This window comes from Mytilus edulis, chromosome 5, assembly GCF_963676685.1.
Source record: "Mytilus edulis chromosome 5, xbMytEdul2.2, whole genome shotgun sequence".
NCBI classification, from domain to species: Eukaryota; Metazoa; Mollusca; class Bivalvia; order Mytilida; family Mytilidae; genus Mytilus; species Mytilus edulis.
Window position 1 is genome coordinate 39680612 of NC_092348.1, and position 22467 is coordinate 39703078.

Below are 22467 nucleotides of genomic sequence, written 5' to 3' on the forward strand. Positions count from 1 at the left end.
AGCTGAAGGACGCCTCCGGGTGCGGGAATTTCTCGCTACATTGAAGACCTGTTGGTGACCCTCTGCTGTTGTTATTTATTTGGTCGGGTTGTTGTCTCTTTGACACATTCTCCATTTCCTTTCTCAATTTTATATCCAGAGTTTAGATTTTGTTATATACAAACATTTTCTGTTATTTACCAATAAATATTTTCTCTTTCTTGTAAAAACACCTGAAGAAATAATTAACATAAGGAACTTTAGAACAATGATTTTTTTAAGAAAAATTCTTCGAAAAGTTGATTTATAAATAAACTAAATATTTATGTCACACGATTTTTGTTTTAAAACAAATATTCCAATTCCAATTTTATATTTAATGTTGGTTTTTTTTTCAATTTCATAGACTTCATCGGAAATGATTTTTGTCATTTATATTTTTTTAATACAATATAATTAAACACATTCAGACAAAACTTATGATTGCATTTCTACGGAAGCCGTAAGGGGACACACAAAACATTAGAAAATATTTTTTTTAATTCGAGATCACGATAAAACATTACCGTTTTACCGAGATCTCGATAAAAAATATATCGTTATCTCGATAAAACGAAATTGTTATATCGAGATCTCGATAAAAAATATATCGTTATCTCGAGAAAACGAAACTGTTATATCGAGATCTCGGATTATCAAATCGTTATCTCGGTTTAATATATCGAGATCTCGATAAAAAATATATCGTTATCTCGAGAAAACGAAACTGTTATATCGAGATCTCGGATTATTATATCGTTATCTCAAGAAAACGAAACTTTAATATATCGTTATCTCGAGAAAACGAAACTGTTATATCGAGATCTCGGATTATTAAATCGTTATCTCGGTTTAATATATCGAGATCGCGATAAAAAATATATCGTTATCTCGAGAAAACGAAACTGTTATAACGAGATCTCGGATTATTATATCGTTATCTCGAGAAAACGAAACTTTAATATATCGTTATCTCGAGAAAACGAAACTGTTATATCGAGATCTCGGATTATTAAATCGTTATCTCGGTTTAATATATCGAGATCTCGATAAAAAATATATCGTTATCTCGAGAAAACGAAACTGTTATATCGAGATCTCGGATTATTATATCGTTATCTCGAGAAAACGAAACTTTAATATATCGTTATCTCGAGAAAACGAAACTGTTATATCGAGATCTCGGATTATTAAATCGTTATCTCGGTTTAATATATCGAGATCTCGATAAAAAATATATCGTTATCTCGAGAAAACGAAACTGTTATATCGAGATCTCGGATTATTATATCGTTATCTCGAGAAAACGAAACTGTTATATCGAGATCTCGGATTGCTAGTTATCACGTGTTAACTGATAACAAAATGGCGGATCAAGAGGTGGCAGGCAACCCGGCGGAAGGAGTAAGTATGATTTGTCTGTTTCAAAGCTTGTTTGAATGACTGTTCACTCGATATGCATGATAAAGAAGCACGGAAAGTTACTTCCAATATTTGATGCGATAAGGATGTTTCACTATTATAGGTGCATTCACATAGGAATATATGATACGGGTAAGAAATCTGTATTGCAATATGTGAGTGAAGCAATTTCACAAATTCGTCAATTAGTCAATTTTTACACCAAACAAACATGTCTTATGTTGAACTTGTACTGTTACACCACTGTCCCAGGTTAAGGGAGGGTTGGGATCCCGCTAACATGTTTAACCCCGCCACATTATGTATGTATGTGCCTGTCCCAAGTCAGGAGCCTGTAATTCAGTGGTTGTCGTTTGTTGTTGTGTTACATATAGAAAAGAAGAGGGGTATGATTGCCAATGAGACAACTCTCCACAAGGTACCAAAAATGACACAGAAATTAACAACTATAGGTCACCGTACGACCTTCAACAATGAGCAAATCACATACCGCATACTCAGCTATAGAAGGCCCCGATATGACAATGTAAAACAATTCAAACAAATATGTAACACATAAAACCAAAATATTTGTTTTTCGTTCATTTATTTATACATTAATTAGGCCCTTAGTTTTCTTATTTGAATTGTTTTACATTTGTCATTTCGGGGCCTTTTATAACTGACTATGCGGTATGGGCTTTGCTCATTGTTGAAGGCCGTACGGTGACCTGCATTTGTTAATTTCTATGTCATTTGATCTCTTGTGAAGAATTGTGTCATTGGCAATTACACCAAATCTTCTTTTTTTATATGGTAAATATAAAAAAGAAGATGTGGTGTAATTGTCAATGATAGTTATCAAAAGTACCAGGATTATAATTTTATACGCCAGACGCGCGTTTCGTCTACATAAGACTCATCAGTGACGCTCAGATCAAAATAGTTGAAAAGCCAAACAAATACAAAGTTGAAGAGCATTGAGGACCCAAAATTCCTAAAAGTTGTGCCAAATACGGCTAGACAACTCTTCACAAGAGACCAAATGACATAGAAATTAACCTTAGAAGTCATACTGTAAACGAACACGATCGTTTAATTCCTTCAGAAGTATTTTATAAAGCATTTTATTGATTTTATTGTATTATTAAAAGCACTCACTGTTTTGGGCCAATAATCCGCGGCGACGAAAAATTCATATACTGTAGATCCCCTGTCATCTAGGTACTGACGATTGCACGTCCATGTTCAATAACGTTATCTGACTTCCAATACTCTTTCGTTAGGATTACAATTCCGTCCCATTAATCGTAATGAAGGAGCTCCAGGATATGGCATGAATTACTTCTTATACCAATATGCATATTTTGCGATGTACCTAAACTATTTCAGTCAAAAATATAGACCCTCAATATAGTTAGGAGATATGATATATAAGAACGATTTCCATCAACTCTTGGTAAAAAAAGATATACATATAATAGCTTTGAAAAAGGATTTTTTTTTGTTTGGTTAGTGTCACAGGCACTTATTAAGTATATAGTAAAAAAATTATGAGACAAGTGCCTGTGATGAGTGTCAATGTATATGGGTTCGTATATATATGGTATATGGGGCTTATAAAGTTATTTCTCTTTTAGTGTATTACTCAAATTCTTATTTTATTTCAAAGTGTTTTGTTTTGTATGTTTCATTTCTTGTTTTAATGGGACCATAACATGCATGCATTTAATTATGCGGCAAGTATGGTCATGATGGCCGTCTTGTATTGTTTATTTATGTTTTGGGATGGTTAACTTTCTGTTAGAAAGACCCGTCACGGCCTGTCTTTGAAACTATATAGGCAAATGCTCACATTTATCTGTCACGGCCGAAACAATGTGCTAATATGTCCTCCTCTACAGCATACCTTATTATATGGTGATGCTCCTTAGTAGGAGGTATTATACACATACAATAAGGTTCGTATCTTTCCCCTTTATTATACTTCCCATGAACTAGGTAAGACGCAATCGGAACAACTCGGCCTTTCTGGTTGCACGAAGAAATAACCTCGTATGCATTAGGCGGAGGAATCATTGTCCGGAAAATTTCGATTCAAAATTATATTTTTTCGACTGGACTGGTACATTTTTTTTACCACTACTGATTTAACTTGCTCCTGTCCGGAAAATTTTCCGATCCGATTGAATTTTATATTTTTTCGACTGGAATGGTACAAATTTTTTACCATTACTTATTTACTTTGCTTCTTCTTTCGCGCCAAAATATTTGGCAGAGTTAAAGTTCTTGATTACTCTGTGATATGTAACCAAATTATAGCGCCACCTGGAGGATAGAACTTCTTTGTGTCGCGGATCACTACAATTCCGGCCAACAATTTAAGAAGAATTTCTCCGTAGTGCATACGAGGCTATTGTACTGCGTAGCGAGAATGGCCGAGTAGTAACGATTGGGTAAGACGTAAAGACATGTTAGAATATAGCTTTTTCACCACTATTTTTGCAGAAAGTTTGCAGTCACTTCGACACATTCAAGATGTTAAGTGATCAGCCATACTCAGTTCTATAAAGGACCGACCATTTAAATCTAAAACAGGGGGTGGGGGGGGGGGGGGGGGGGGGGGGGGGGCTTTTGTTTAAAATTCCGAAACAAACAACACTTATAATTTATGATCCTGAATTTTCACGAAAAAGATCAGTCCAAATAATTATGACGTCTGGCAAAGCTATTTTAATTTTTTTTTTTTCTGGGACGCCTTCCTACGTCTATGACGTCTGGCAAGGCTATTTTAATTATTTTTTTTCTGGGACGATTTCCTATCACCATGATCACCAAGGATTTGTATTGTCTTACTATATAAATCCTTGCTATGACGTAGGAAGGCGTCCCAGAAAAAAATTAAAATAGCCTTGCCTTAGGAAGGTGTCCCAGAGAAAAAAATTAAAATAGCCTTGCTAGACGTCATAATTATTTGGACTAGAAAAAGACTAATTTGATAGAGGATCTTTTCTGAGGTGGCATTATGCTGTATGAAAATATCTTTCATACAGAATAATAATGCCACCTCAAAGAATAATTAAATGTTCTGGCATGATCTCACCAACGTTATAAATCCTTATTCTTACTGAGAAAAATAAATCAAATCCCCCCTCCTCACCCCCGCATTTCAAGTTAAATGGTAACAGGACCGTTTCACTCTAGTTACATGCTTGCCCTGGCCTAGGTCAGTTTGCGGTGAGTTCGTTCCCCCATGGATTTCGTTTGCCCTAGGTTCGTTAGCAATTAAAAATACTTTAATATTGAAGTCTTCAATTTTTTCTAAAAACCCTGTGTTAGTTATATCTTTAAAGTCATAAGAAACCTCAAATTAAAAAAAATTCATGCATATGTTTTTTATAACTAAATGGATAGTTATCATTATACAACTTATGTACATATACTTTTTTCTGAGGGAAATTCTGTAATTTGTCCACATTTAGAAGAAGTTTACTTATTATACCCCACGCAACGGGTTGCGGAGGGTATAATGTTTTTGACCCGTCCGTCCGTCCGTCAGTCCGTCAGTCCTGTTTCTTGTCATAGCAACTCCTCTCAAACCACACAACAGAATTTCACGAAACCTTTTCAGATAATAAGGACATACTATGTAGTTGTGCATATCGACGGGAAATTGCTATTCAATTTTTTTTCTAGGAGTTACGCCCCTTTGAACTTATTTACTTTAATGTACTACTGCAACAGTTTGTCATCGCAACTCCTCTCAAACCACACAACAGAATTTCACGAAACCTTTTCAGATAATAAGGACATACTATGCAGTTGTGCATATCGACGGGAAATTGCGATTCAATTTTTTTTCTAGGAGTTACGCCCCTTTGAACTTATTTACTTTAATGTACTACTGCAACAGTTTGTCATCGCAACTCCTCTCAAACCACACAACAGAATTTCATGAAACCTTTTCAGATAATAAGGACATACTACGTAGATGTGCATATCGACAGGAAATTATGATTCAATTTTTTTCCAGGAGTTACGCCCCTTTGAACATATTTGCCCAATATACTACTGCAACCTTTTGTCATCACAACTCCTCTCAAACCACACAACAGTATTTCATGAAACCTTTTCAGATAATAAGGACATACTTTGTAGATGTGCATATCGACAGGAAATTATGATTCAATTTTTTTTCTAGGAGTTGCACCCCTTTGAACTTATTTGTTTCAATGTACTTCTGCAACAGTTTGTCATCGCAACTCCTCTGAAACCACACAACATAATTTCATAAAAACTTTGTAGATAATAAGGACAAACTATGTGCATATTGACAGGAAATTATGACTCAATTTTTTTTTCTTATACAATTTTTTTTTCTTACACATATTTTATTTCTCCAATGACAATGTGGGGACGTGGGGTATGTGAGCGTGCTCACTAAGGTTCTTTAATTTTTAATTGCTTGCTTCCAGGAAGCAATTCGCCGATATATTTTCCATATGCATAGTGACCTGAGCGTAACCCTCCTCGTAAAAATCTGGTGATCGCAATACGCAAGGGTCTGTCATTAAAATAAACAATTATCTAATTGTACATGTTAAAAACGTGCTCAATACCCATGCTTTTTGTTATTTGTTTACTATAAGGTGACAATCGGTAAACTTCGGCTTTAAAACACGGCATTTAGTGAGCAGCCATATTTGTTAAATCATAACAGACAGAGAGAAAAAAAATTGACGATTATACGATATATTTGCGTAAAAAATGACAAAATCGTGCACCATGCATTCCATGTGCACAGAGTTCTAAGTTTATGATATATACATGCATTGGTTCAAGAATTGGATAAACATTATTTTTCACCACTCACTGGTTTCATATGACTTTAAGATCACCCTCTGTGTTTAAAAGCAGATTTATCTCATTTGGAAAGGAATATGAAAGAAAAAAATTATACATTTTTAATTTGTCTTATTATATTAAAAAAAATTATCAAACAAAGGAATCTTAAATTATTGATAATCCCTGAAATAATATTAGGGAGTTTGTAGAATAATCATTCAAATGTTCAGTGAGTGTAAAATCAGTCATTTTCAGGGATTATATATAATTACTAATGATTTCAGTGATTCTACATATTCCCTGAAAAATCAGGGATTCTACATAATCCCTGATTATATAAATTCACTGTAACATAGGAAGATGTGGTATGAGTGCCAATTAGACAACTCTCCATCCAAATAACAATTTATAAAACTAAACCATTATAGGTCAAGGTACGGCCTTCAACATGGAGCCTTGGCTCACATGGAACAGCAAGCTATAAAGGGCACCAAAAATTAGTAATGTAAAACCATGTATATATGAAGAGGAAATACATGGTGTCTGTTCTCTCTGAGTTAATGAATAAAATGTATAAATGTAAGCAAATACAGAACGCGATGTGCCTTGATTTAAAGTCTCAATACAGTAAAACAAATTTATGAAGGGAAAAAAAATCACAAAGCACACAAACGTATATACATGTAAAACAATTGAGACATGTTAGACAATACAATAAAATTGTATCACAGTGATTATATAACTTACAGATAAATTAAATGATAGAAAATATACAGCAAAAACAAGATAAAAAGTTGGTGAAATTTCCAACAAACAATAAAATATATGAAACATGTATGAAAAATCAGCGTGAACAGACCTAGGACGAAATAGGACGAACAAGAAGTAGAGTGAACAGGTCCTAGGGCAACGTGAATTAGAGCAAACAGACCCGGATTCAAGTTCAAATAAAGGACCGACCATTTAACTTCAGGGGGCCTTGTCCGGAAATAAATATTTATAATATCCTGAAATTTGAGGGAAAAAATTATTTGTCCAGGAAGGGTGGAATAAACTGATCTCAACATGGTCAAAGAGAAAATTTGGCCTCCAAGGTACAGACCATTTAATTTTTTCTTAGATAAAATTATCCTGGCCGTAAGTTTGCCGAAAAAAAAATCTGGGTCCACATGAAAAGACAACCAATCCCCCCCCTGAAAAATCAAATGGTCCATGCAACAGTGCTGCCCTTATCCAAAATAGCTGTATTAACTGTAAATTCCTGTATCTTGAGAACAAAATGCTTTGTTTCGATGTGTGCAAAAAATAAATAAAATTTCACGCACTGAAATTTTCTGACTCAACAGAGTATTATTTGCCTACGGTCCTTTCTGTCCAGATTTTACACACAGACAGTTAGTGTGCTTTCATTGTGACATGTCCACGTTCTATTTGCCATCCCGGTTCCGTCAATCACTGAAAGCAGAGGACTCCCTAAATCCACATTCTCACTACTGACCTACAGAACTAGAACTCTGTGCTATGGATATTGCGGTTCCGTGTGCCAGGATACCCGGCGTGAATATGAAATAGTCTGAAGTACATGTAAGCATGTTTAATTCAGGCCTGGTTGAGTATTACTTAATCAGCCATTACCCTAAAACTAAAGTAAAGTTTTCCATACGATTATCTGTTTCTCAAATGGGGAACATCTTTTCTCCCATTCTTGGCGAATTTCCATATTTCTGCGCAGCGGTCTGATTTAATATTATTTAATTGAATTCAAAGGTATGTGTTTTCTCCGTGGAAGAGTTGTTGCCCCTGATAAGCGTTATTTATCGATTTTTTAAATTTGATTGTTTTTATTTATTGACTACTGCCCTGGATTTTTGCTCATCAGTTCGGTAATTTTGTTATTACTCTTGATTTGTAATGATCATATTGAAATTTTGTCTTTGTTTTACAGAAAGAAATGGATGACTACTGTGAAGTGATTCAGTTTCTAACAGATCGACATGCATCAGATGAATCAATACAAAAAATTAGAGAAGAGAAGGTGCATTATCATTATTACATGTATATTCACATTTTAATACACAATACTACATTATAATGCCAGGTTTTGACATTAATGTACTGTCATGAATATAATAACATGTACACTGTGCTTAAACGACTTAAGTTACCCACAGCCCAAGATGGAGATGCCTTTCGTCAGTACGAAATTTGTCTTCTATATGATAACAATACCATGAATGAATGCATCACTTAAAACACTCAAATTGAAAAGTTGTATCAATCGTTTAGGGAAACTCCTTATCTTAACAGGTGATTAAATACTAAAAAATAAACAATCACAGCACGAGTTTCGAAAACACTTACATATGACTTAGGCTGTCTGCAACTTCAAAAAAACTTGTCCTAAATCTTTTCATTTTACCAATAGGGATGTCCGTAACATTCAAAGAATCGATATACGTGGATATAAAGTTAAAACATAAAATTGAGAATGCATCGAATATATAATCAGAAATGAAGTAGATTTCTAGTATGATATAATTCATTGTATTGATGAAAGACAAAATCGGGATTATAATTTGAAAAAAAATAATGATAAATCCGTAAAACTCTGATATGATTTTGTATACTGGCTACCCCAGGATAGCTACTCGATATGTTCTCTTTTCTCTTGGTTATTTTGATCCATATCGTAATAATGTATAAAAAAAGTCACATGACAATTATTAAAGGTTCAGCCATAAAGAGTATATTCAAAAGACACTCATTTCCACTAATTAGAAACAAAAACAATATATTAATAATCTCTGATACTATACAGAGGAAAAATACAAAACATACTAGGAAACATTCATAAAACAACCATTACACTATAACTAACTAGCGGGATGTATAAATACCGAGCCGCGTCAAAGAGTAATCACCAAAATAAACATTAAAAAAAGAAAGAGAGGGGTGAGTAAATAAACAGACAACTAAACTCCAAAATGTAAAACAGCATGACAAAGCCATGGTCCAAAGCGAAAAACGGTTACAAGACACACAGTAATCAATAAAAGTGAAAACACAGACAAAAATGGCCAGGATCAAGTTCCACAAACCCTTACAAAAAAAAAGTATGATGCTATTTATAATTCAATCACATTTGGTGGTGAATGACCATTATAAACAGCCGTGAAGGTTACAAATAAGGGGTTTCATAGTGTTTATTATCCTTTAATTGTTGAAATTATAACTCTTAAAATTTTGAAATCAAAAGTTACCCACATCTGAAAATAAAGTTACAGACAGTCTGCGGAGATTCGATAAAAAAAGTTAGGGATGTCATGCATTTTTTAAAGTCGGCCTTGCGCTTTAGTGAACTCTAAATTAACAAGTAAATGGTAATTGTAAGTGATTTCGTTATTCAAGAATCCTATAAATATTTACATACTGCATGAAAAACGTTGCAAAAGGTAGATTTTGTATGAATTAGATATCAACGAGTTAAAAGAGTCTTATGAATATTCTCAGATCCGGACATCCTGGCATTTACATTTGTCTGGAGGTGATGTCATTCGGAATCCTCTAGATTTTTCATCTATTTGAAGGGGATTACTGATTATTTATATTGCCGATTATTTTTTAACCAGAGGTTATAGTATGTTAAAAATCAAAATAGAGATATTATATAGTGTCTTTAACAGTATTAAAAGAGTAAAATTACTATATTCAACTGGTTACGATATATATCAATTAAATTAATTTGCAATAACTCTATGGAAAATCTAGAGGAATCTTATCCGCATCACCTCTCAACATTGTTTACATAACAAAAATGCTATTCATTGATTGGTCAGTTACATGTTGTGATGTCACTGCAGATCTGAGAATGACTTTACAACAAACCGAACTTGCGTATCTCTTTTCAATCAAAAGTTATAAGACATTTTATGAATCATACTTTAATACCGTCTTCGGTTAACCTTCGTATGTCCATCTTTTGCTATCGTATATACTTTCGGCACCCTCGTATAGACTTCGTTATTCATCGTACTTGCTTCGGTCACTTTTGGGTATTTTAAAGAGATCGGGACCAACTTCGTACGAACTTACAATTTTCGCATTCGGGTGTCCATCGTATATAAAAATCGGGACAGTGTGACGCGGGCATAAGTGAATTGTTATTTTAATTGTTATACATTCAAATTGCTAAATGAACACCCTAAGGGGTCATGCCATTTACATTTATAGAATTGAAAGGGAAGATTAGTGTTACATACACAAATCTGTGTTCTAATCTGAATAATTACTTATTAATTAGTGACGGTACAAATACATAAATTTAAATGTATTTTTTTTCTTACTTCTTAATAAGAGTTGTACTTATTTGAAAAAACAAGAATGTGTTATATTAGGGGTAATAGACCTGTAAATGTCAGTTTTCCCAACTGAAATTATTTCTACAATTATAGCTTTTCTCTCTGGTCAATACTTATAGCTTAATATAGGGGTAAATCTATATCGCCCCGGTTATTATCCCAAGACTTCAATATCAGCCTGAGACGTAGTCGAGGGCCGATATGGGAAGAGAGATGATAGTCGTGCTGATATGGATTTACCCATATATTAATCTATTCATCATATTCTTCCGACAATAAGGTAGAATAACATTGGAAGCTGATATGGATTTTCTGCCCTGGTTGATACGGCCATATTAGCCTGGGTAGTGACGTCATTGGGCTGGTACAGGGTTATCAGTCCAGGTTTTGCAAATACGGCTTGTCTCCTTCCAATCGTTACACATGTGCAGAAAGCACTGTTTAAGGCATGACGTATATGATGAGAGATTGTATCTGCCTGACAAATGAATATCAACACTTGTTACAGGCCAAAGTCCAATGTTGATATACATATGGCATTTGGATATTATAACCTTGTATTGACCTGAGAGGAAAACTACAATTGTTATATTATCAATAAAAAATAACAAATCTTAGATTGCTCAACTATTTATGGTAACATACTGCATCGATTGTTCAATTTGATTATGTATTATGTTTTTGCTCACCTGAAGCAAAGGGTCATCATGGTCATGTGAGCTATCACGCTACCATCATTTGTCATCTGTCATAGATTAGATTCCCGGTAATGATATATTACATTGTCCCATGGAAGACTTCCATGATTGTCCTATCAAAATCTTTGTCACAAAACAAATGCTCTGGTATCATTTGTCCAGTAACTCACACTATAACAGTTTAAGGTGCTGGCTCATACATGCAATAATTCTATTATTTTTTTTATAATTTTGTAGGTCGATCCCCAGACTTTGCTGGACATGACTGATACCGACCTGCACAAGTTCCTTATGATAAGTTATGGAGATATCCATGCAGCAAAACGTCATTTTAAGACAAAAGTACAAAATGTTAAAAAAAATCAAAGAACAGAAGGTCTGTTCCATAAATTTAGGAAAAAAATGGGACGCAAAGTGAAACATGATAAGTCATCAGACAGTGACCACAATGTCAGTGAGGAAGACAGCAAATGTTCCTATGAAAAAAAGAACAAAAGAAAGAAAAAAGAAAAAAATGCCCATGAAGAGGACACAAGACCCACTAACAGAAGTGAAAAGCTCAAAGGAAAGAACAATGCCAAAAAGCACGAGAGGAAGATTGAAATTGGGTGGTTTGATTACGATTACAGAAGTAGTGAATATCGTCAAGTCAGGACACCAAATGGTGGAGGCGCAAGATACATCAATGCACCTAAGACCTGGAGGCAGGATGATATCCTGCAACATGGGAAGAAGGTATTTTTCCTGAATGGCAAATCGAAAAGAGGAAAAGTAACAGAATTTCAATATGAAGTCAGAAATTTTATGGGAGACAGAATGGACAATGATTGCACAATTGCAGACCTATATACTTTGACAGGATCAAAACTTCTACGATTTTACATATACAGCAAGAAGTTACCAACAACTGCTGTGGGCTGTTCTGAAATGGAATCTCCATCTGATGATAGTTTACCTGATCCCAAATTACTACAAGTAAATAAACACGTTTCAACTGCAGCTGCAGGCAAAGGCGCTAACTTATCTTCTGATAAATTTAATCCATCAAATGATTCACCTTCAGAGACTTCATCATTAACTCCACAAACAGTCCAGCTAAGAGTTAATGAAGATGATACTTTTGTCATTTCTGGTCAACCTTCTGGCAATAATATGATGCTGGTGGCATTGAATCCATATGTAGATATAGTGCCACATGATATATCAGTTGACAGTTATAATGAAACATTGCCGCTAAATTTGCCAGTAAGTCCAATTGAAAATGATGATGAATCATCAAATGATTCAGTTCAGAATTTGTTTAACTTTGTAGAGGACCGTGTTGAGACACCATCCCAACTGATTCCTTCAAATGAGCCACAAGATTTGATAATCTCTTTAAATGAGCCGCCCCTCCAACAGCCCATTCCAAATGAACCACTGGTTGTGCCTAATATATTACTATATTCGGACGAGGAACATACCAAGATAGTGATTAAGATTCATAAAAGCAACACATTTTGTGAGTTGATAGACTTATTTCGGGACAAAACTCTAGATCTTGGACAATGTGAAGTAATAAGGATTATGGATAATGGGAAAGAGGAAGCAGGGGAAGGGATTGGTATTCTCAGAGACATATTTACTGATTTTTGGGACACATTTTATTTGAGATGTTGCGAGGGTAATTCTACAAAAGTCCCTATATTACGTCATGACATGCAACGTGAACATTGGGAGTCAGTAGCCTCTATTATTTGTAATGGGCTTCAATTTGGATATTTTCCAATCAAAATAAGTTTGGCAATTTTTGAAGATGCTATGTATGGGAAAACAGAAGTAGATTTGGTTGAAACCTTCCTACAGTATATACCTTACCCAGATAAAGTGACTATTCAGTATGCTTTAGAAGGATTTAATGTTGAAATTGGAGAGCTGATTGATGTGCTGGAGGTCTATAATTGCAAAAAGTACCCAAATGCAGAAAATATTAAACGTTTGATAGAAGAAATAGCGCATAAAGAAATTTTACAAGAACCAAAATTTGTGATTGAATGTTGGAAAGATATATTCCGTAATAAACTTTCAGTGAACAGAAAAGAATTGGTCCAACTATATGAAAACAAGAACCCAACAGTTGCAAAAGTGTTGAAACTTCTAAAGTTTCCTGATGTTCTTGAACTCAAAGAACAGATTGTGGCTGGTTATCTTAAAAAGTTTATAAAAAGTTTAGACGAGAAAGGACTTCAAAACTTTATGCGTTTTTGTACTGGATCAAACCTCATGTGTTACCAATTAAATGTAGCATTTAGTATGCTTTCAGGTTTTGAGAGGAGACCCACAGCTCAGACTTGTGGGAATATGCTACAACTGCCATCTTGTTATGAGTCTGTTGCTGACCTCAGAGAAGACTTTATGAACATATTCAAAACAAACATGTGGGAGATGGATTATGTTTAGTCACTTCTTTGATTGAAGTTTGGACATTTCTTTCTTTTGCCTTTATCACTTACATTCAATAAGTTGGTATTGTATGATTTCATGTAATGATTCAAAGAAGAATCGACAAAATGTAAATTTGTCAGGGACTAAATGCACATTGTTTTAAGATTGCATTGTATGATTTCATGTAATGATTCAAAGAAGAATCAACAAAATGTAAATTTGTCAGGGACTAAATGCACATTGTTTAACCATGCTTACATCAATGCTAGATCACTGCAGCATCCTTTGAGTGACTGGCCTGACTGAATCTAGATATGTTTAACTGAAGATTATAAATGTAGAGTGTATACTTGTCTCAACAAAATAAACATGCATGGTTCAAATCGCATTAAAATATGTCATTTCAATGATTTGAAGTTAATCCCACCTCTTGCATTTTTAGGTCACCAGTCTGAAAGTATTATCGATATGGGTCAACTATCTATCATAAACATATTAAAATCTTTGACCCTGTAAAAATCAAAAGGGTCCTGATCTTAACTAGGTAAACATAATCTAAAGGGTTTACTAACAATGTTCAAATGGCTTGAAATAGATCATGAGGTTAGCCTCAGTATTTGTAAAGCAGTAAAGCTATCAAAATATTGGTCAGCATATTAATTACATTGCTCCAATGTCTCGTCTTGGGAGATATGTCCCTTTTTTGCCTTTTTTTTTAATAAGCTGTAGGAGTACTTTCTGAAAGTATCAGAGTAGTTTCCAGCAACTGGGGTAATTTTAGGCATGTAACCAATAAATAACCTTTCCACCATTATTTTAACTCGTTGACACTTTTATTCAGTGTGAATTACACTTTTTTTCTGAGTCAGAGGTATTCCTGTCGAAATTTTGTTTTCATTTTTTTCAAATTTAGACCAATTTAAATAAGATCATAAAGTTTTTAGCTTTTTTTCTTTAGTAAAACTTTAATATCATATGCACTGAATGTAACTTTTTAATGTAAATATTTATTAAGTAAACATGATTAAGTTTGCTTTTCAGTTCAATATATAAAATGTACTGAGTATGATGCATTACTGAGAATGGCCTGAGCCTGTATTCATAAAAATACTGAAGTTAAGATTTCCATTTAGAGTACCAGTAGACGTCCATTGCTTTTGAAGAAAAAACTGTCCTTTACGAACAAATATAACCTTAAGATGTGTTATGCATACGGGCCCCCATTTTTCAGCTTTATATTATTTTGTCAGTTTTGTTGGCCAAATAAAGATATTGAAGGAGATTTCATGATATTTATTTTTATACGACCGCAAATTTTGAAAAAATTTTCGTCGTATATTGCTATCACGTTGGCGTCGGCGTCGTCGTCGTCGTCGTCGTCGTCCGGCGTCCGAATACTTTTAGTATTCGCACTCTAACTTTAGTAAAAGTGAATGGAAATCTATGAAATTTTAACACAAGGTTTATGACCACAAAAGGAAGGTTGGTATTGATTTTGGGAGTTTTGGTCCCAACATTTTAGGAATTAGGGGCCAAAAAGGGCCCAAATAAGCATTTTCTTGGTTTTCGCACTATAACTTTAGTTTAAGTTAATAGAAATCTATGAAATTTTGACACAAGGTTTATGACCACAAAAGAACGGTTGGGATTGATTTTGGGAGTTTTGGTCTCAACAGTTTAGGAATTAGGGGCCAAAAAAGGGCCCAAATATTAAGCATTATTCTTGGTTTTCGCACAATAACATTAGTTTAAGTAAATAGAAATCAATGAAATTTAAACACAATGTTAATGACTACAAAAGGAAGGTTGGTATTGATTTTGGGAGTTTAGGTCCCAACAGTTTAGGAATTAGGGGCCAAAAAGGGACCCAAATAAGCATTTTTCTTGGTTTTCGCACCATAACGTTAGTATAAGTAAATAGAAATCTATGAAATTTAAACACAAGGTTTATGACCATAAAAGAAAGGTTGGATTTGATTTTGGGAGTTTTGGTCCCAACATAATAAGGGGCCCAAAGGGTCCAAAATTAAACTTTTGTTTGATTTCATCAAAATTGAATAATTGGGGTTCTTTGATATGCTGAATCTAACTGTCATGACTGTGTATGTAGATTCTTAACTTTTGGTCCCGTTTTCAAATTGGTCTACATTAAGGTCCAAAGGGTCCAAAATTAAACTTAGTTTGATTTTGACAAAAAATGAATCAGTTAGGTTCTTTGATATGCTGAATCTAAAAATGTACTTAGATTCTTGATTATTGGCCCAGTTTTCAAGTTGGTCCAAATCGGGGTCCAAAATTAAACTTTGTTTGATTTCATCAAAAATTGAATAAATGGGGTTCTTTGATTTACCAAATCTAACTGTGTATGTAGATTCTTCATTTTTGGTCCTGTTTTCAAATTGGTCTACACTAAAGTCCAAAGGGTCCAAAATTAAACTTAGTCTGATTTTAACAAAAATTGAAATCTTGAAGTTCTTTGATATGCTGAATCCAAAAATGTACTTAGATTTTTTATTATGGGCCCAGTTTTCAATTTTGGTCCAAATCAGGATCTAAAATTATTATATTAAGTATTGTGCAATAGCAAGTCTTTTCAATTGCACAGTATTGCGCAATGGCAAGAAATATCTAATTGCACAATATTGTGAAATATCAAATTTTTTTTTAATTAGAGTTATCTTTCTTTGTCCAGAATCAACTTAAATCTTTGTTATATACAATATACAATGTATATTCACTTTTTACTACCAACTGATAAATTAAAATAATCTTTACCATTCAGTGATAACAAGCAGTTTTTTTACATCTTAATATTTTATGATGTATTTAAATGAGTAGTTATTGTTGCAAACTCCATTAGAAATTTTAATTGAGATTAGTTTTGGAATAAGGGAAAGGGGGATGTGATTAAAAAAATTGGGTTCAATTTTTCTCATTTGAAATTTCATAAATAAAAAAGAAAATTTCTTCAAACATTTTTTTGAGAGGATTAATATTCAACAGCATAGTGAATTGCTCTAAGAGAAACAAAAATTTTAAGTTCATTAGAACACATTCATTCTGTGTCAGAAACCTATGCTGTGTCAACTATTTAATCACAATCCAAATTTAGAGCTGAATCCAGCTTGAATGTTGTGTCCATACTTGCCCTAACCGTTCAGGGTTCAACCTCTGCGGTCGTATAAAGCTACGCCCTGCGGAGCATCTGGTTTAGCTTAGTATACCTAGCCGAAGACTATTTGTGCTTTTGCTTTCCATCGTATGTCGCCCGCTGTTAACATTCCGAAAATTTTCTCTCAAAAACCACTGAAGGGATTTACTTTGAACTTGGCACAGTCTATCTTTCATGTCCTTATGCTACATTTTAAGCTCACCTGACCATCAAGTTGCATCCGTCGTCCGTCGTAATCTTTTCACATTTTCATCTTCTTCTTTGAAACCACTGGACGGATTTAAACGAAACTTTATAGGAATGTTCAGTTGAAGGTTCTTTACGAACTTACTTATTTTTGTTCTGGTCCAATGAAAAACAGGGTCGCTATAGCAAACCTTAGATTCTCATTGGCCGATTTTCTAAAATCTTCTCCTCTGAAACTGTTAGGCTAAATGTTTTGAAACTTCACAGTAATGACGAACGACAGATTTATTTGCTAATTTAGTTGCGTGGGAATATTTGAAAGCTTCCGTCCTTCCACCGAAACATTTCTTGTGGACACTCTAGAATCAGCATGCTTCGTTTGATGATAGTCCAAAACAATATCACGGATGCTTTTGAATTTCAAAGTCAGAGGTCAAGGTCGCAGTAATACTTGTAATTGTTTATGTTGTCCATATCATCCCTTTGTGGACACTTTAGAATCAACATCTTTCAATGAGTTTTGACGAGTTTTGATGATAGTCCTTTGTATCTACTCGGAAGCTATCGATTTTCAAGGTAAAAGGTCAAGGTCTCAGCGTGGAAATGGTGGTGTGTGTGCGGTGAAACGTTATTCTGAATCATGCTTTACAGCGTTAAGAGTCGTTACTTTCAGGGTTTTTGTCTCGCCAGCGAATTCTGTCGCAGAAAGCGAGACTTAGGAATAGTGATACGGTGGCGTTAGCGCTTGATTTAAAAGCTTTATTTTCCAGAAGGTAGATGACCTGGATAATTCATACTTTATATATAGATGCCTTATGTTACGAACTTTTCGTCTGTCATGACGATTTTCCTTGTCGTCATTTCCATGGTTCAGTAACTACATGAGAAAAAAATTCTTTTTCTTTTGCAATGATAATTTCTCGCTTAATATAAGTAATAGGATACTCGTATATTTGATATGTACTACCTTGCAAGGTCCTCATGTCTGTCAGTCAGTTTTCACTTGGCCTCGACATCATTGCATGGATCAGTTAACAAGGTTAATGTTTGTTTATGTGTTACATATTTGTTTTTCGTTCATTTTTTTTTCATAAATAAGGCCGTTAGTTTTCTCGTTTGAATTGTTTTACAGTGTCTTATCGGGGCCTCTTATAGCTGACTATGCGGTATGGGCTTTGCTCATTGTTGAAGGCCGTACGATGACCTATAGTTGTTAATGTCTGTGTCATTTTGGTCTTTTGTGGATATTTGTCTCATTGGCAATCATACCACATCTTCTTTTTTATAAGTCCATATCTATAAAGCAATAGGTCTTCTATAATTGGTTGTGCAATGATTGTAAGTTGTTCATGTCCAACTGGCAGGTGACATCTGACCGTGACCTCATTTTCATGATTCAGTGGTCAAAGTATATTTTTTTTGGTGTTTTGGTCTATTTTGCAGATACTATAAGTATCCAGTCAATTATATTTGGTGTATGGAATGTTTGTAAGGTGTACATGTCTGTCTGTCAATAATAATCTGACCTTGACCTCTTTTTCATGGTTGACTGGCCAAATTAAAAATTTGTGATATGGTCTATTTCTCAGAAGTCAATTATATTTCGTGTATGGATTCCATTCTGGCAATAATCATTTGACCTTGACCTCAAGGTCATGGTTCATTGGCCAATGTTACATTTATCTGATTTGGCCTTCTTTCAGATACTAAAGGGATAGTATAACTATATTTGGTGTTGGGAATAATTGTAAGGTGTGTATGTCTGTTAAGTAGGTGTAAGTTGATCTTGACCTATGTTTCATGGTCAAGGTTATTTTTTAAGAGGTTTATTCGGAGATACTTTTAGCAATAGGTAAACTAGATTTGTTGTATGGAATGAGTGCATGAACTACATTTCTGTCTGAAAGGGTTTATCTCACCTTCGTCTCATGTACATTGATCATTTAAATGTTAATTTATTTATAATGCTTGTGGTTTAAACTTGTTTTTTTATACTTACAACATAAGTTATATTATGAACACTGGAACAGGCGAGACATTTCAGTGTGTCCACTCTTTTTCATACGAATCGAAATGTTGCTCATAGTGCTCAAAGCTATGCTAATACGACTCATGTCTATTTTTGAGGAATTTTGGACACAAGACACAAACACCTAACAAGTGAGTGAAAGAGACCGAGAGAGTCGTTGCTCGCAGGGTACCTCATACTACTCGTATGGTTGCTCATACGACTCGTGGCTTTTTCGTATGACTCGTTGGCTTGCTCATACGACTCATGGTTACATTTTGCATCGGCCACAGTCTCTCTTCTCCTCCTTTGCTGTCAAAATAACGCCGAAAGTAGGAAAAGCAAGGTTGTGAGCACGGATCAGAGCAGTGTAGATCACCGGGGGTACCGGGAATAGGAACGGAAAAGAGCCCATTGGAGCGAGAAAAAAAAACAAAAGACAAAGGTGGGGATAAGTTGTGAGGGGAGAGCTATTTTGAGCGAAAAGAAGAAAAGAAAAAGGTTGGGATACGGTGCAAGAGAGCGCAAAAGAAGAAGAATTTTTTTTAGCAAAAAGAACAAAAGACCAACGTTTGAATACGGTGTGAGATAGAGCAAAAGAAAGAGAAGCATTGGAGAATATCTCAGAGAATTGACATACGGAACAAGATGGAACAAGTGTAATTAGCAAACAGTTGATTGACAGTTCAAGTATCAAAAGACCTATATATGTACGCTCTCGGTCTGATATACAACAAAAATCATTAGCATGGTTATTTCCACGTATCATTTTGGAACGTTTACAAAGTCAAAAGCCAAGATCTTTATCAAAAAAAACTACCATATTTTGTACCTGTGTGATAGAAGAACATCGGTTACACCCATTTTCGTAAGGTACTGCTTTGTATATCACTACATGCAAATACAAAAGAGCGAGAGCATAAACCAATTTATTTATTTTGTATCTCTTTCATTTTCATAGCTGTTGAATAAACCAGCGACGCAAACTTAGGTATAGCGCTACTGACTCGTCGACGTTTTCGGGTGGTTTCAGTAGATTTTCCTCCATGTAAATGCATCCCAACTCAAAAATCTCTTCTTCGCATGGGTACTCGTCCTCTTCAGCGCATTCTGATCGACAAAAGTGTAGCACGTCGTCATCGACCAGTCGAATATGCTCCTCAGCATTGAACAAGTCGGGATAAAGATACATGTTGACAGGCCGTCCATGAAAAACATACTCTCTACTTCTCCTAATATAATGAGTGTTCCATACCTGCGCAGTGTCATCTAGTTCGTTCTGTAAAAAAGACAAAGCCATTTTTCATTTTTAATCAGGACAAAAGGCCAATCAAATCACAAGATTTTCAAATGCAATCTGATTAAAATCTTCCCCATTAATTGTACACTACCGTTAGAAGTAGGGCTGATCAGTTTGTTCCAAATGTCACTGTAAAAATCCAATCTTGTTGGCGTAATTGTCTTCTCTAGGTTCTGATTGGCAAACATACATTAAGACGAAACGTCGACTGAAAGTATATGTGTCATTCTCAAAATATGTCCAGATTCAACAACACACGATTAAAAGGTGAGGGAAGTGGGTGTTCCGGGTATGTGCACCCCCTTTTTTTTGGAAAATTTTGTTAAATTCAAGTTAAATATAGGCCAAAATCGGCAAATAGTAGCCTGGCACACCACCACCCCTCATTTGTTCTAGCACCCTTCCTTTTCAAAATTCTCGGATCGTCCCCCTTAGACGGATTTGTTATCACATAAGCAACACGACGGGTGCCGCATGTGGAGCAGGATCTGCTTACCCTTCCGGAGCACCTGAGATCACCCCTAGTTTTTTGGTGGGGTTCGTGTTGTTTATTCTTTAGTTTTCTATGTTTTGTCGTGTGTGCTGTTGTTTGTTTGTCTTTTTCATTTGTAGCCATGGCGTTGTCAGTTTGTTTTAGATTGATGAGTTTGACTGTCCCTTTGGTATCTTTCGTCCCTCTTCTACAATTTCGCGTTACCGAGAAATCCTAATGTGGGTAACTTTTTTCTATGATGTTATTTTTTTTTCTGTTCCAGATCACATTTGATATGTATGTCGTTTACGAGTTTATACGTTAAAATAGGATATTACTTATTACAAAAACTCCTATACGTTACAATCATTAGAAGTCAGGTACAATTTATGGAACAAATGCCAATCAGATACCAAATCATCGAACAATTAAAGCGTGACATACGGAGGCCGCCATGCAGCATGTACACCATGTACGACCGTCTATGTATGGTCCCATAGGGCATCATGAGGATATGCCAACTTAACACCAAGGCAAACCAAATGAGAAACCTTCTCCCAGAAAGAAATTAAAAGATTAATTCAAATACAAACTCTGACAAAGGTTCCTGGCATAAGACAGGCGCACACTTAAACATATGAGGCGGGGTTAAACGTATTTAATGCAGCCTGTCCCTGATATACCAAGATGAGAATAACAATTTTGAACAAGTAAAACGTACAATCTAAATAAGAATTAAAAAGGATCCAATTCATCGAGAAAAATCATAGACAATTTACCATGTTTACAGAAAAAGAAGACAAAACATAAATAAAAAGATTCACAAGAGAACACTCGCTGTTGTTGACAGGCAGCTCAGACAACCTAAACGACTGATACTGAATAGAAAAAAAAACCAAGCACCTCGATATCAAATCCTTCATCCTAAAATAAATTAGTCAAATGAAGATTACTACGATGAATACGGAGTGACATTCCAATGATTTAGTAGATACAGTAGATCGTGTGATGACCTAACTGATAACTAAAATAAAACAATTTTGAAGTGTAAGCCAATTACGTAGTTATGCTCCAAGCAACGTATCAAATAATCTATATTTTCCCTTAAAATACCGTTTGTGAGGGATTGATTAAAAAACATAATACATTCCTTATATCAAAATAAGAGTTTTTAACAAGTAAAACGTACAACAAAAATTGGTATCAAAAAGGATCTTTCAAAGAAAGCCTATTGCCATGAGCTCATATTGGAAGGTAAAATATTTCTACAAATAGAAAAGAAAGGTACCTGAAGTAACTGCATGCAACAAAATTGAATTAGGTTAATGTCAAGTTTGTCTCCTGAAAATTGACCTCGTTCCTGAAGGCCTTTCATCGCCGATATCCATACTTGACAGCACTTCTTTCGAAAAATGCCCCACCAGGACTCAATTCTAGTGTTCATAGTGCTTTTTCCGTAAATGAAAGGTATTGTCACTTCATCTCCAGCAAACAACGTCTGCATTACTGCAACCAGCCCATTTTCTGTGCCCATATCACCTCTCATGCTATATGGATGACCTCTATGCTCTTCTATTGCGTCTAT

At 34.8% G+C, this 22467-nt stretch overlaps 1 protein-coding gene and 1 long non-coding RNA gene across 3 annotated transcripts; one reads left to right on the top strand and one right to left on the bottom strand.

Annotated features, from left to right (window-relative positions):
• Positions 1-1369: 1369 nt before the first annotated feature.
• LOC139523642 (uncharacterized) lies at positions 1370-15026 on the top strand. Of its 2 annotated transcripts, none has more exons than XM_071317808.1 (3): positions 1370-1422; positions 8210-8299; positions 11558-15026. In XM_071317808.1, the coding sequence occupies exons 1-3, from the start codon at positions 1384-1386 to the stop codon at positions 13757-13759; spliced, it is 2331 nt and encodes a 776-aa protein (XP_071173909.1). In that variant the 5' UTR covers positions 1370-1383; the 3' UTR covers positions 13760-15026. The 2 variants fall into 2 exon arrangements, with proteins under 2 accessions (XP_071173909.1, XP_071173910.1); XM_071317809.1 differs by lacking the exon at positions 1370-1422 and adding an exon at positions 3400-3420.
• A 5002-nt stretch (positions 15027-20028) lies between these two features.
• Positions 20029-22258, bottom strand: LOC139523643 (uncharacterized). The gene is made up of 2 exons (XR_011664657.1): positions 22171-22258; positions 20029-20389 (listed from the first exon to the last, which is right to left on the bottom strand). It is a non-coding gene; the product is annotated as an uncharacterized lncRNA (long non-coding RNA).
• Between the last annotated feature and the right edge of the window lie 209 nt (positions 22259-22467).